Source organism: Carassius carassius, chromosome 2 (genome assembly GCF_963082965.1).
Source record: "Carassius carassius chromosome 2, fCarCar2.1, whole genome shotgun sequence".
Lineage (NCBI taxonomy): Eukaryota > Metazoa > Chordata > Actinopteri > Cypriniformes > Cyprinidae > Carassius > Carassius carassius.
Genome location: NC_081756.1, coordinates 9220131 through 9235590, shown reverse-complemented (window position 1 = coordinate 9235590; position 15460 = coordinate 9220131). Strand labels below are relative to the sequence as shown.

At 34.7% G+C, this 15460-nt stretch overlaps 1 protein-coding gene across 2 annotated transcripts in view; it reads right to left on the bottom strand.

The window, feature by feature from the left end:
- The window catches only part of LOC132101654 (NT-3 growth factor receptor-like), a 107035-nt gene that overhangs the window by 28760 nt on the left and 62815 nt on the right, over window positions 1-15460 (bottom strand). For both annotated transcript variants that reach the window (XM_059506762.1, XM_059506769.1), the window contains exon 11: window positions 16-204. In XM_059506762.1, coding sequence (XP_059362745.1) covers window positions 16-204 — 189 coding nt within the window. The remainder of the gene's footprint in view (window positions 1-15; window positions 205-15460) is intronic.

Below are 15460 nucleotides of genomic sequence, written 5' to 3'. Positions count from 1 at the left end.
TTGACGTTTACTCACAAGTGGTTGGTTTGTTGCAGTTGTGTCCATGTCGAAAGTACTGCGGGTTCTCGATGACAGGAATGCGACTCATGCCGATTACGACGGCGTCCGGTCCTGCCTCGAGAGAGCAGGGTGTGACGATACCATGGTTGACGTGATGAAGAGGGCTTGCAGAGTCTTCCTCCCCACTGATGACTGCCACTGGGCCTGTAGAATAATCACAACGTAATGATAAACCTACAACCAAAGTGAATGTTATTTAGAAGCATAAAAAAAAATGTTCTATCACAACATGGCTTTGATCCAAATCGAATGCTGATTACTGTCTTTGTAAAGAGCCAAAGGAGACATTAAACTTTAAACACCAGCTAAACAGGAGGACTTAACAACCATCGGCTCATTTCACAACATAAAACCTTCACAAGGCTACAAAGACGTCACAAACTCTTTCATCAAGTTTACTTATTTATTTATTGTGAAATTGACAGTGGTTTAAAATCATCCAAATTTGCCACCTGAGGGAGAGCCATTGAGCTGAATTGGAGAATTGGAAAGATAGGGTGGTGTTACTGCTGGTAAACATATAATTTTCAACAAGCCCAGCTCAAAGCAGTACTCTTCAAAACAGTCGTTTGTTCACAAGCACACTCATGGGACCAGTTTAAACACGGCCAACCAAGCAAATCATCAACACAGAGGGACTGAAGTACTGAATGTTGTTTCCTTGTCTCCTCAAATGTCTAAAACCTGTTTGTAATAGTTCAGACCTGGACAGATATCTGTAAACCCACCTAATGAGCATCATTTCAGTGAATTCATTCCAAGCCGTGCTCTTGTCAGTTAACGTTTGATGTGAAATTCTGTTATCCTAATGTAAAAATGAATTCCTTTTTTTCTGAATACCCAGATTTTCTAATGAAAATCTCTAGCTCTGTTCCAAAACCTAGTGAGCTGCCTTACTGTCTAATGAGTGCTGCAGTAATGAGTCCTAAAATGTATGTTTTTTCACTGCAAATTACACACACACATATATATATATATATATATATATATATATATAGATATATATATATATATATATATATATTTTTTTTTTTTTTTTTTTTCACTTTCAAAAACGTTTCAAAAAAGTTTTTTTGTATGCAAATTTAACAGTATTTTGTTGTATAATTACATTAAATGCAAGATTAGATCTATTACAGTTACATAGGGTTTCATCATCAAATTATGATATTTATTTAATAATCCAAAAACAAATAGAAAAATTCTATTTGGTTTTGTCGAAGGAATTCAGTATGAAGCTTATGGTTTGTCATTCTTCCAGCCCATCTACACACACACACACACACACACACACACATAAGAAACACTAGGTAAAATATTAATATAAATATTAATATATTATATTTATGTCCACAAGCCATCTTGGACTATTTTAAATTAGCTAGTCAAGATCCATTTTGGTTTTGCCTTTTCAGTGAAGGATACACATCATGCAAATTGGTCAAATGAAGAAATCTTAAAAGACCGCCAAAGTCTTTGTGCCCCTGACGCTTTCAAATGCTGTCTAGGTAGGCAGCTCACTAGGTGAGTTTGTCATATCCTGTGAATTTTTAAAGCTAACATCAGAAATAATAGTTTTCCGTCGAATCAATAAATCTCACCAACTCTTGTGTCAGTAGTGGTTGAAGAGCACTGAAATGTTCTTTTTTTTTTGTCTCTCTCTTCTCACCTTGACTTTCTCAGGGTTATGGAGCATTGCCCAGACTTGCTAGGTGTAACCCCTCCAAATACAACCCTGGGTGCAGGGGGTGTGTAGTCTTGCCATAACAGCAGAGCCGTAGACAAGACGCAAACACTAGACTGAAAGTGAAGTGCACAAGTGACATGGCTTGTTTATTTGTATTGTGTGTTAAATTTTTTTAGGCTTTGAATAAGGCATAAGGTTTTAGCTTAAGTCCCTATGTTTGCATGTTAAACTGCCTATTTGTCCACAACAGTTTCTTATGTGTATTCTGGATAAAAGCATCTATAAAATGTCTTAACCATAAACGTACATGAATGTCAGACTGAAGAAGCTATGCAATCATCTGCAATTCTCTGAACTGCTGAAGCCTCTGCTCAGTAGCTCATGTGGTGACAGAACACATACTGTAGGTAAAAGTAAACACACCCCATGTACAGAACCACATGTCTTTTGGTTGGTCTTTTGAGTTTAACATTTAGGGTCCTAGTGAGAAATGATGCTTGTTGGCACAAAGTAAATCTGAGAGTTCAATATAAAACATTTGAGCGTAAGTCTTGGTGTCCCCAGTCAAATCTCACTCTGAGGGATACAGACGGCCATTATTGATGATCCTTCACGAAGTAGGCTATAGGAAATTTATGACTCCTCCATTGGGCTGATCATTTATTTTGTTTATGATTGTATAAAAAGCTTTGGGAGAAAAGCAGGATAATATTTTATTCTACAACAATGCTAAACCTACCATACGCATTATACAAGCTTAGTTTGTTTTTAGCCACTGATGTTAATGGGCTGTATCTCACGAAAAGCCATGGTAATTTTACCCTGAAAAATAAATAGGTAAATGTCTTTAAATGTTTATTTATTGCATTAAGAGAGTTATGCATATGTTAAGAGCATTTAAGATTTGTATGACATTATTTTTGTAACAATTTATCACATTTAAATAAATCTAGATCTAAACTCAATACAATAATTACAATTATTCTAAGTGTTAATTCTGATTAGATTCTCATTACTACTCAGCATAAAATTTGCATAAATTAAAACAGGTATAACAAATACTTCCATGGATACTACATACTGTACAATATTGAGGTATAAATAATAAATCATTTAATATAGAGTAATGATTGGATATTAATGGGAATATCTAATTTAATATTATAGTAATGGAAAAAAGGAAACAATTTCATCAAGCAAATTATACTTCATCTCTTGCTTTGATTTTGTTGTTAAATATGACTTGGACGTGTTTGTAACAGTTAGATACTTAGGCTATGTGCATCATAATTGAATTAATAATTTGTTATGCAAAAAAATAAATAAGTAATATAAAATGTAAAAATGTAGTTTGTCATTGTACAACCACATCAGTTCACAAGCAATATGTCAATATGTTACAAGGGTAAATAAAAACAATCATTAACTCAATGGTCGAGAACATTATTCAACTGTATTGAACAGACTCAAAACAGAAACGTAGTGGACACGTGACTAACTTAACAAAAAAAAAACTACCTGTGTCACTTGTGTAATTCATAATGTTACCAAGGCTTCATGAACACTAGAAAAGCTAAGCAAGCACTCTAAAAGCATTGGAGCAGATTTATTCCTGCTCTACACTAGCACACATTCTCCTGAACAGAACTGCAATGAAACAATAAAGAGCTGCTTTCTTCACTCAGACTCCAACCATTTAAACCGAGGGAGGTGTGATCAAAATTGATAAAGTTGCATCATCCTTGGAAGTCAGTGGTGGGCCACGATTGAGCAGGGGCCATTAAATATTTACCTTTTATTACAGTCGCAGGGAGCACAAGGAAACATGTGATCATTCAGATTCTGACAGTAAGACTGCTATTTATCAGGCTACTGCATGGCCCCATGACTTCACTGATCCAACAGTGCAAGGAAAACTCAACAAGCCGCATTCAAATCCCACAGCAGCAGTCTCAAATGCAGAGAAAATAGATTTGGACTCTTTAGTGCTAGCACAACAATTCATATTGAACTCAAATGAGAGGATGCTATATAGGCTACAGGCAGAATAAGTGTTTGAGGTTGTATGGTTATCTATCTATGTATGCTATGGAACTGACCCACAACTGACTTGTTTTCTTACAATTCTGAGAAAAAAAAAAGTTATGACATACAAACTCAACATTTTGAGATATAAACTCCCAACTCTGGGTTTAATTATTATTTTTTTTCTTATCTAACAATTGTACGTTTTTATCTCGCAATTCAGTTCTGTTTTTTTTTCTCAGAGTCGTGACTTTTTATCTCGCAATTCTGATATCTTTTTCTCCAAGTTGAGTTTGTTTTGCAATTTCTCTGAATTCACAAAAAAGTGTGAATTGTGATATCAACTCAAAACTCCAACTCAAAAGTCTGAACTGTGATAAGAAAAGTAGCAATTACCTTTTATTTTATTTATTATTATTATTTCATTTATTTATTTTACCTGTGGTGGAAACAAGCTTTCATAGATATCTGTTGTGTGAATTATTATTATTTATTATTATTATTAGTTTTATGGGTTGCATTAACTTGAGTGCGTGGTTTATTGTTGGCTATTATGGTAATCAATGTAAACTTCTATGAAATACCGTCTGATGACAGAACTTGGCAATTCCACTAGCAATAAAATAGCCTCTTTTATGTTAACCAATCTCATACAGGTTATTCAATTAGTAAAGAACACAAGAACCAGTCCATAATGAAGCCTATCACTGATTACAACAAAGGGTTAAAGCAAATATATTATCCAAAATGAACATCCCTGCCAATAGTGTGAAATGTGAAATATATTTAAATATATATTGTAAATATATAAATTAAGCATGTAAATAAATATACAAAATATATGTATTTTGCTTTTGTATTTTATTATATTTCAGAGAATATATATATATATATATATATATATATATACACTTGATTTTTCATAAAACTCCCTCTGTGATAAATGTTAGGAAATGTGCACATTTATGTAGATAGTTTGAATGTCTTCATGTGAATCCAAATGAATTCATAGACAAATGCAGGGTCCCAAGTTTGGTTCTAAGAGGCCTGAAGGGAAGGAAATCTCAACAATAACCAAAGACAATTATAATCTCCTGAAGCTCGCCTGACCAAAGCACCAGATAGAGTTCAATCACAACTCAAAGACTCTAGGAAATACATCTGCAAATACCGTGGCAAACAGAAAGCTGAAATACACACCCGCTAAGCTTAAATGTGCAGTACAGACAATCACAGAGGTGAGCCGCTGTCACCCAAAATCTGGGTTAGCATAATGGGCTCAATCAGACACAGTGCTAGAGGCAAGAATGTAATTATTGTCTGATTCTCCTCATGTCGTGCCACAGACAGTTACATAACATGTATCATATCAGCATTTCTTTTTAGCTCTCCAGTTAATTCTAGATAGAATTCTATGGGTAGTCCAAAAGGTTCATTAAACACAAACAAATCACCAGAGGTGGGTAGAGTACCCAAAAACTGTACTCAAGTAAAAGTAAAAGTACTTCTAGAAATATTTACTCAAGTAAAAGTAAAAGTACTAGTCTTGAATAGTTACTTGAGTAAGAGTAAAAGAGTATCGGCTAAAAAAATCTACTCAAGTAGTTAGTTACTAGTTACTTTGGGTCATATATACTGAGCCTATTTTTATTTAGATATATACATAAAATGTATGTAATGTATGTGTGTGTGTATAAATGTATATATTTCATCAGCCTTTACTCCAATTTCTGTAATTTATTAAAAACCCTGTCTGTTTACTTAAGTAACAGATATAGCTGTCATGCCATAACATATTTTTAATATGACTGAATTTAACATTGAAAGTTAATGTGATATAAATATTGCTACTAATCTTTCATTGTTCAGAAAGAGAGAAAATAACATTACATTATTAAAGATCATTTTCACTGACAGTCTAGATTTCAATCACTCTCAGAAACTCCCATTAAAATCACTGAAACTGTTAACACTGTGAAATCAATATCTTATTTACAGATTCGTACACACATCTGCACTTTGTTGTTTCTGACGAGGGAATTCGCCAGAAAGAGGTATTCAGTCAGTGAGCGAGTGAAGGAAGCACCGGCATTTAGCGATGACTCATCGGAACACCTCTGATTGGCCAATGCTTTAATAAGCTCAAAAGAATCATGTGTGATTGGTTATAATGCGCAGCGCTGTAAAAACACATCTATCTCTGGCTCAGCGCCAGCAAGCAATCACAGATCTGAATTTAGCAGCTGATGGTATGTATTAAAATTAATCAAATCTTAATCGGCTATTTTTTTTCTTTTGGAAGCTGAATTCAACTTGACTCCCTTCTGTTATAAGCCACACACGTACAACAAACTAATGTCACAGTGGTATCGTGTACTGTAATCGAATGTAGCCCAAGTTATTACCTGTTAAACAGTAGACAGCACACGCGATGTTCATCTAATAAGGATCTCGATCGCAAGCGAATAATAGCCTTTGCAGATTTGCTTTCAATTCAGTGCAGTTCCAGCCACGTTTTCAACGCTGCTGATGTTAAAGGTTACAACTCTGAGTGAACCGCTTCAGACGCTCAGCGCGTGCGGCAGGGAACTGAACGACTCATTCAAACTGATTCATGAACCAATTCACTCGTTTGTCAATTGGTTTGATCAAGCCTTTGAACAGAATTGACTCAGAATAATGAATCATTCGCGAATGGGCATCGCTCATTGTCCAGAGAAAAGTAGACGGCGCGTTTGGAATAAACTGAAGCATTTATAACATTTATTGCATTAAGATAAAGTAACGAGAGGATCGTAAATGTAAATGTAAATGTAAATGTAACGAAGTAAATGTAAGTCGTTTCTACCCACCTCTGCAAATCACACACAGGGGCTCTTGGACTATTTTGCAGCTCTTAAATCATAATTTAGCTGTGTTAATCCCATCACAAGAACAAAGGGACAAGTTCACAAAAACAAACAAGCTCAAAATGAGAACAAAAAAGAAAGTGCAAAACGCTTCATGTAATAATTCAAACACGTGTTAGAAATAAAAGCATTTTTGGTTTCATGTTGTCTGTGACCCTGTTACAGTGTCTAGAACGCAGGAATTCCCCTGTCAACACTGTTTTTGCTCATCAAAGGCAGATATGAGAAATATTTCATTTAGATTCATCTAGCTATTTATAGTTATTACCAGAGTTGCAGTTTTGACTAGTACTTGCAGACATTGGAGAATTGTCTGCAGAATTACTGGAGAAACAAATATATTTTTTAAAAAAATTCTCCCTGAGGACCTTTTACAAATCATATCATACCAATCATCCAGAAATTCACAAATTAGACAGAAAAAAATAAATTATATATATATATAAACATGATCTGTGTTTTTTTTTTTAGTGAGCAAGCTTGTTGAAATCAAAGGTACATCTCCACATCAGTGACCAGACATGTACTGGCCATCGGGTCAAGTGTTGGGCCGATCGCCGAAGCCATTACAGCGCATGCGAAACTGCAAAAAGCAAATACTCTAAAAGTGTGAAGTGGTGCTACTCGATGAAAAAGCAGAGCGGGATCAGTCACCCGCACAGTTGATGGCAAAGGTGCGCTGCACTTCCGTCACGATGTAAAATGATAAACAGCATAATGCTTGGTCCATTCAGATAATTGAACAGAATATCTTCTTTCTCTTTTTAAATCTAATTAATTTTAATTAAAGTAAAATTTTAATTCAGTAAGAGCTGGATTACAGATAAATATCAGTTCACATAAATATCGGTGTTAACATACAAAAGTCAAAGTCCTTAAAGGGATAGTTCAACCAAAAATTCTAATTGTCATCATTTACTCTCCATTGTGTCATTCAAAACCAGTATTTAATTTCTTTATTCTGTGGAACATCAAATTTGAGAAATTCAAGATTTTTTTTTCTTCTGTGCAGTAGGTTTTTGATAACATTATACAAAATATCTTCACAAAAGAAACTAAGTCATAAAGGTTTGGAATGACATGAGGGTTAGGAAATTATGACAGAATAGCAGTAAATTTTCTGCATTCAAACTCAAAATCTGTGCTTTACTGTCAAGTCCAAGTGACACAAATGCATTATTAAGTTTGTTGCATTTGCTGTGAATTCAGTAAAATCATTATTTGTTTCTGCCCTTTTTTATTTATTCATTTATTTACTCCAATTTAAAGTGCTATAACCCAGCAATACATTCACACAACTCATGGGCCAGATAAGCTGGAATTGTCCAGATCTGGCCCTTGGTAATCATTGTTTACCGAGCTCTGATGATTGATGATCCAGAAATAGGTTTATTATCAAAAAGAACAGCTGAACACCACTTAATAAATAAAATATATAATTAATAATAAAATATAAAAATATACAGTATATGCTGTGTCAATATATTGTTACAAAATATATTGTATAAAATATATTGTTTAAATTGTTAATGCCTTGAGTTATTATAAATGTAAAATGCTAAATTAATGAGACTTTGTTTTGATAGATAGAATAGTCTATTACTGTTAATGTAAAAATACTAAATCTATTTTTTTTCTGACAGTGTTAAGTAATTATTTTTATTTAACCAAGAGAATGTGACTAGAACATGAATTTCCATTTAATTAAAAATTCATAGATAAATGCCCTTAAAAATATTAGTCAAGGTTTCTTTCATAGCCAGGTTTACAAATTAATTGCTACATCAAACTGTTCGCTTTCAAAGCATCAAGAAAAAATACATATATTTTTCACAATATGACCTGTTTAAGGATACCACTTTAATGTAAAGTGGCACTTCTCTTCTAAACAGCACTAATGACAAACTTCAGTGTTTTGCTTTAGTCAACGGGAGAGCTTCCGATGCATTTAAATCATTTCTACAGTTATCAAACATTCACACTGTGTTTTCTTAATTCCTGCTCTTTCAGATGTCATATAAATACTCGATAAGGGGGCTTTGCAGCACTGAATGCTGCCTGAGGCTTATCACTGTTTGAGAGAAAGCAAACAGCTTTTGTTAGGATTTCAATAAATTCTGTCCATAACCCTTTCAGTTTATTTCCTACACGAGGCAGAATATCCTCCAGCAATCAGTGTGCTGCTGAATGATAGCAGCGTTTTTGAAGTTCCAACCCTTTTTTGATTTTCCGATGCTGCCCTTGAAGTCATTTTGTTATGTGTGAATCAAAAGGAATAACCGTATCTCATGCTTGTCCGTCTGTAATTGTTGTATTAGTCCTCAGAAAGACGCTCTGCTAATGTTTGCGATAGACATAAGTGGGTAGCTTTTTGTGCACGGTCTGCAAACACTAACCAACACTGGTCTGATTCATCAAGTTCTTGAGGATGCAACATGATTCATGGTTTTTCTCTTAGTGATTTCCAGAAAGCCCATGTCCCAGAGAGGGTAATTAGATTGGCACGCAAAGTGGAGACCAAATGGGACAAGTAATACATAATATATGATTGACGTATATATGATTACCAGTATCTTTTAAGTAAATTTCAAACTCATGTTTGAGAGGACCACGCCATCCATTAAATCCTGCCAATTAACTACTGTACTGTATGTAAATCACCTTATATCACTTCCATTCAGAAGAACTCTTGATATGTCTCTCTTATTGCAGCAATTAGACAGATTTACAATAGCTCTTTTCCAAAAGTGAGCGGTCTTGCTTATCTAATTAGGCTGTTAGTGTATAAGACATAAGCATACTAACAACATGGAACCTCAAAATTGACTGGTTTGAAGTGCTCTACATATGTAGCAACCCACTTCATGATCATGGCACACAAACAGCAGTTGATAATTCCTTAATTAAAACACTTGAGTTTGAGTGTATGTTGCTAAGCCAACAATGTGACATGATAAGCAGAGAACACTCACATATTGAGTCTTCAGTGTCACATGATCCTTCAGAAATCATTCTAATATTCAGATTATATATATATATACTCACCTAAAGGATTATTAGAAACACCATACTAATACTGTGTTTGACCCCCTTTCACCTTCAGAACTGCCTTAATTCTACGTGGCATTGATTCAACAAGGTGCTGAAAGCATTCTTTAGAAATGTTGGCCCATATTGATAGGATAGCATCTTGCAGTTGATGGAATTTTTTACTATGCACATCCAGGGCACGTAGCTCCCGTTCCACCACATCCCAAAGATGCTCTATTGGGTTGAGATCTGGTGACTGTGGGGGCCATTTTAGTACAGTGAACTCATTGTCATGTTCAAGAAACCAATTTGAAATGATTCGAGGTGAGCTCGTGTAAATTTTAGCCTCTTTTTCCTATTTGTAGTGGAGATGAGTGGTACCCGGTGGGGTCTTCTGCTGTGGTAGCCCATCCGCCTCAATGTTGTGCATGTTGTGGCTTCACAAATGCTTTGCTGCATACCTCGGTTGTAACGAGTGGTTATTTCAGTCAAAGTTGCTCTTTAATCAGCTTGAATCAGTCGGCCCATTCTCCTCTGACTTCTAGCATCAACAAGACATCTTCGCCCACAGGACTGCTGCATACTGGATGTTTTCCCTTTTCACACCATTCTTTGTAAACCCTTAGAAATGGTTGTGTGTGAAAATCCCAGTAACTGAGAAGATTGTGAAACACTCAGACCGGCCCGTCTGGCACCAACAACCATGCCATGCTCAAAATTGCTTAAATCACCTTTCTTTCCCATTCTGACATTCAGTTTGGAGTTCAGGAGACTGTCTTGACCAGGACCACACCCCTAAATGCATTGAAGCAACTGTCATGTGATTGGTTGATTAGATAATTTAATTAATGAGAAATTGAACAGGTGTTTACTAATAATCTATATATATATATATATATATATATATATATATATATATATATATATATATATATATATTAGTGCTGTCAACATTACCGCGTTAACGCATGCGATAAATTTTTGTCTGGTTTAACGTGTCAAAATATTTAACGCAATTAACGCAGCATCCGTATTTTCTGTCATCCGTTGGCTAGCTTTACATTATATGATCACGCTCTTATTCATTTAAATGCTTTTAAACATTTCAAGCACGGCAAGACAAAAGAGAATGCGCTATCTGTGAATGCCCTTATGTGACACATACACACGTACACACACACACACACATAATGCATAGACAGGGCGCCAGAATCCAGTTCTCTTAAGCGCTTGAACTAACAATAAACATCCCAAAGTGCCAGTTTTGTCGATTATCCTCATAAGAGCAATCTTAAATAATTTATATAAAGTCTAAAATGAACAAAAAGAGTTGTGAGAGAATGAGGCGAGATCCATAGACAGTATAGAAACGGTGAGATCCGCGTGTCTGTCTGCTCTTAAAGGGACAGCTGCCAATAAAGCTTCCTGTCAGTAAAGTTAAAGAACAAAGGGACAGAGAAAATGACTCGCTGCTCTTGACTAAATAACTTTTGTAGCTTTAATAAGGATTAACTATTTAATTTATAGTTTATGCAGTGCAGACTGCATATAACTTTGATAACTTTATTAAATTTCTGTATATTTCCTCACTGTTAAGACAGGAAGGGCAGGAGTAAACATGACATTTATTATGGGTTTATGTTAGCATTGTTTTGAGTTTACTTAAATTAAAAACTGTTATATTTTTGAAGCCTAATAATAAATGTAAAAAAAAACAAAAAAATCAGTAGCTGTATTAATATCAGTAATACTGGCCTTCATTCATAAAGAGATGCCATTTAAACAAGTATTTAAAATATACTGTCTTTATGTTGTTTCTACATTAATTTGATTAACTGTGAAATTATTACATTAAAAAATATATTTAAAACGTACAAAAACATTTCTTTTTTTATTGCGATTAATTGCGATTAATCACAGAAAAAATGTGTGATTAATCTAGTTAAAGTTTTTAATCGATTGACAGCACTAATATATATATATATATATATATATATATAGAGAGAGAGAGAGAGAGAGAGAGAGAGAGAGAAAGCGAGAAAGTGTATACATATTGATTAGCAATACTCAACAATAAGAATATACTTTTGTTTGTTAAAAATATGAGGACGATGAGTGTTTCACATTCTCTAACATACAGTGTGTGCTGACATTTTTCAGAAGCAAATTGCGATCTTTAAAAAAAGCAACTTCCTCCCACATCTGGGATTAAAACGATTATAGACTATTTTTGGGGTGTGTGATTCTGAGAGTGCAGTGATTTCTGTGCTGTTTAACAAACACTCGAGCGCTGGAAATAAGACTGATTTGCATTCGCCCACTCATCTACAGTGAACATGACGCGTTCTCTGAGGGATGACGCTGGTATCAGAACATGGCAGACGGTGTTTTTGAGATGTACAGTGAAAGCCTACAAGTGTTCCTCTAGCAGATCAACTGGATGGATCACTTACTAATGTCTGAGATACGTGACTCTTCGCATGCCTTCAACAGAGATCCTAAATATGCTGAAAATAAAATAAGGAAAACATTTGATTTTCGAGTCACCAAGGATCTCCCAATGCTATATAATCACAATGTGCCATAAATTGTGCATATTATCCTGTCAGGGGGGACACCAATTTAACCCTGGTGACTGAAAAATGACAGATTTAGAGATTTATTTTTATTTAGTGGATACTTTTATCCAAAGCAGCCTACATTACAACAATTCCCTTGGAGCAACTGGGGTTAAGTGCTTTACTCAAAGGCACAATGGTCATACTTCGTGAATCGGATCATCTATGGTTCAATCCAGTAACATTCTTGCCTTTAGCCACCACAAAATCATCTACTATGAAAGCAGTACATTTAATGTTTACATCTTACTGATGGAGTTCTAATATAATTCACTTTCTTTATTTTTTTATACAAAACACAAGATGTCCTTGACATATTGGCAGTGACATATTGGTCAGATGGCCTTAAATGAATAGTTCACCAAAAATTATGGACAGAGGACTCATATTTGTGGATAATTATGAAGTTTTTATCAGCTGTTTGAAATCTCATTCTGACGGCACTCATTCACTGACGAGGATCTATTGTATCTGATGTAATGATACATTTCTCCAAATCTGTTCTGATGAAGACAAATTCATTACACCTTGGATGTCCTGAGAGTGAATGTATTTTTAGCAACTTTTTTGGTGAACTGTTCTTTTGACAATTCAACAAACTCCTATTCCAAGAAGAGTCACCATGTGCCTTATATTCAATTTAAACCAGCTACTGTATATGCACTACGCAAGTTTTACCAACCTTTATGATTATTGCTTCTCAGGTTGTACAAGATTTATCACAAAGGCAATTAATCTAACATTAGTCAGCATGTAACACTATGCAACCTACAAATTTAGTCTCAGACGACATAATCGTGGCAAGAATCAGTGTGCAGCCAGCTTTAAGTTAATGGACATGCTTTGCTCTGTTGAGGTTGCCTAATCTGGGAAATTACTTCTACAATTGTTGCTAATTATCATGCTCAATGATTAAAAATTGGCTGCATTTGTTCCCACTGGAGCAGAAAAGCAGTACTGAGACAGATTAAGTTACAAAAGCTGTGACATGAGAACAGAAGCCTTTTAGAAGCAAACGCTCATCTAAACTTCGGCCTTTTGGGTGCTGACTAATTTTACAGTCATTAATTAATGCAGGATATTACAGAACCCTATAAGATCATTGTATTAGAATTATTATTATTTTTTTTCATTATTAAGACTCTACAGTACATTAAAAAAAAAACTTGTTTACCCAATTTTGAAGTTGTTTGCTCTTGGTCTGGAGGTACAAAAAACAATTTGGAGGTGCATTACATGTATACTTGCATTCAAAAGTTTGGGGTTGGTAGGATTTTTCAAAAGTCTCATGCTTACAAAGGCTGCATTTATTTGATCAAAAAATGCATTAAAAACATGATGCAAAGCTGAATTTTCAGCGTTATTAATCCAGTCTGCAGTGTTTCATGATCCTTCAGAAATCATTCTAATATGAATGACACTTGAAAACAAGGCTACAACTTTATCATCAATGATTCTGTGGGCAATTTTACTTCCAGCCAACTTGAGTCTGCATGCTCATATAATGTTGTTTTTTGTTTTATTGTTTTTTAACTAAAATAGAGAGAACAATATAAAAGAATGCATGACCTCTTAGCTTCCATATAACAGAAAACATGTTTTTATTTTTACATACTTTTTTGCTATAAGTAATCTAATTTCAGTGCAAAAAAAAAGTCTAGACAAAAAGTTATTTATGCAAAAATCGCAAAAATGGCATTGCATCGTATAATTATTCTGCGTGCAATGAAACACTGTATTCATTTTCCTTTGTTCAAAACCTTTGTTACTGTAAGTCAGTCTGGACCATTTTATCATACCGACTCTATTCAAACTTATAATTATATATAAGTTATAATTTTAGCCTCGGGAGTGCTATCTGTTTTTAATTATTATAAACCATATACTTTTTAAGCAAGTAAAGGAAAAAGTTTAAAAATCTCACACTGATTTATACTGACAGAATGTTCAGTATTCAAATTGTAGCCAACAGCGAAGACATCATTGTAAAAATCTGCATTCTGAATTGCACTTGGTCTTGTTTCTGTTCAGAATGATCTTCTATTTGTCCATCTGTGCTGCATATAATTTTTGCTGCCATGCAAATGCTGGTATTTCCTTCAGGAAACACAAAGGCTTGAGATGTGTACACTAACACAGACTCTGATTCTGCACCGCGATAGCTCTCATCATTGACCTTATGAGCATTGTGGAACCTCTATTAAATTAAGTGACCTATCAATGGATGCAGAACACTGTTGAGGGGGAAACACAGTTTTGATTCGGTGTGGAAAAGAAATGATTTCTCCATTTCTACAGCACTCTTCACGATCACATCCCCCTCCCCTGTGACAACCGTGACAACACACCATGACGATCACAGAAATTTCCTATTATAGACGCACAAAATGCCCCAGTGTTTTCAAAAACGTATTGCACAGGTCAGACAGAAGTCTTTGGAAGACAGGATAAATGCACGTACATATATACATAAATGCATGTATGGAAACAGGTGCTACACAATACTGAAATTTTGCATAATCTAGGACAATATATATTTGTATTATTTTATAATTGATACTTTTATTCAGCAAGGTCACTTTAAATTAATGGTCCTATTAATATCTAATTGTACCAGTGGTCAATAACCTCTCGCTCTATCAAATACAGCCATTTTGTTTAATCATGAAAAGGGCATTACATACCAGAATGGAGCCAGTGATTGTTGTCTCAAAGTCAGAGCAAGCTATAGCATTATGATAAAACATTACAAAAACAAACTTTTTCAAACAAAATGCACAATAACTGAACATTCCATTCTATTTTTGGTTTCCTTGGCTGATCCAAAGTTTCTCTTCTGGGAGAAGTTTTAGCTGAAGATTTCTTCTCCTCTAGAATAATCCGCAAACACAAGCCCAAAATAAACCAAACATGTCTGTAATGAGAATTCTGATAATGGACTGAGTGTTTGGAACTATTTCGTCTCACTAGTTCACAATTAACTGCATACAAACTGTTTTTATATAATCTACATGCTCACCCAAATCATTATCAAAGCACTTCCAGACCACGTCAGATTCTATTATGTTTAATTGTGTTAGGGCAAGAGGGACTAAGCCATTTCACTAGCATGAAATTGATTTAGTGCACTG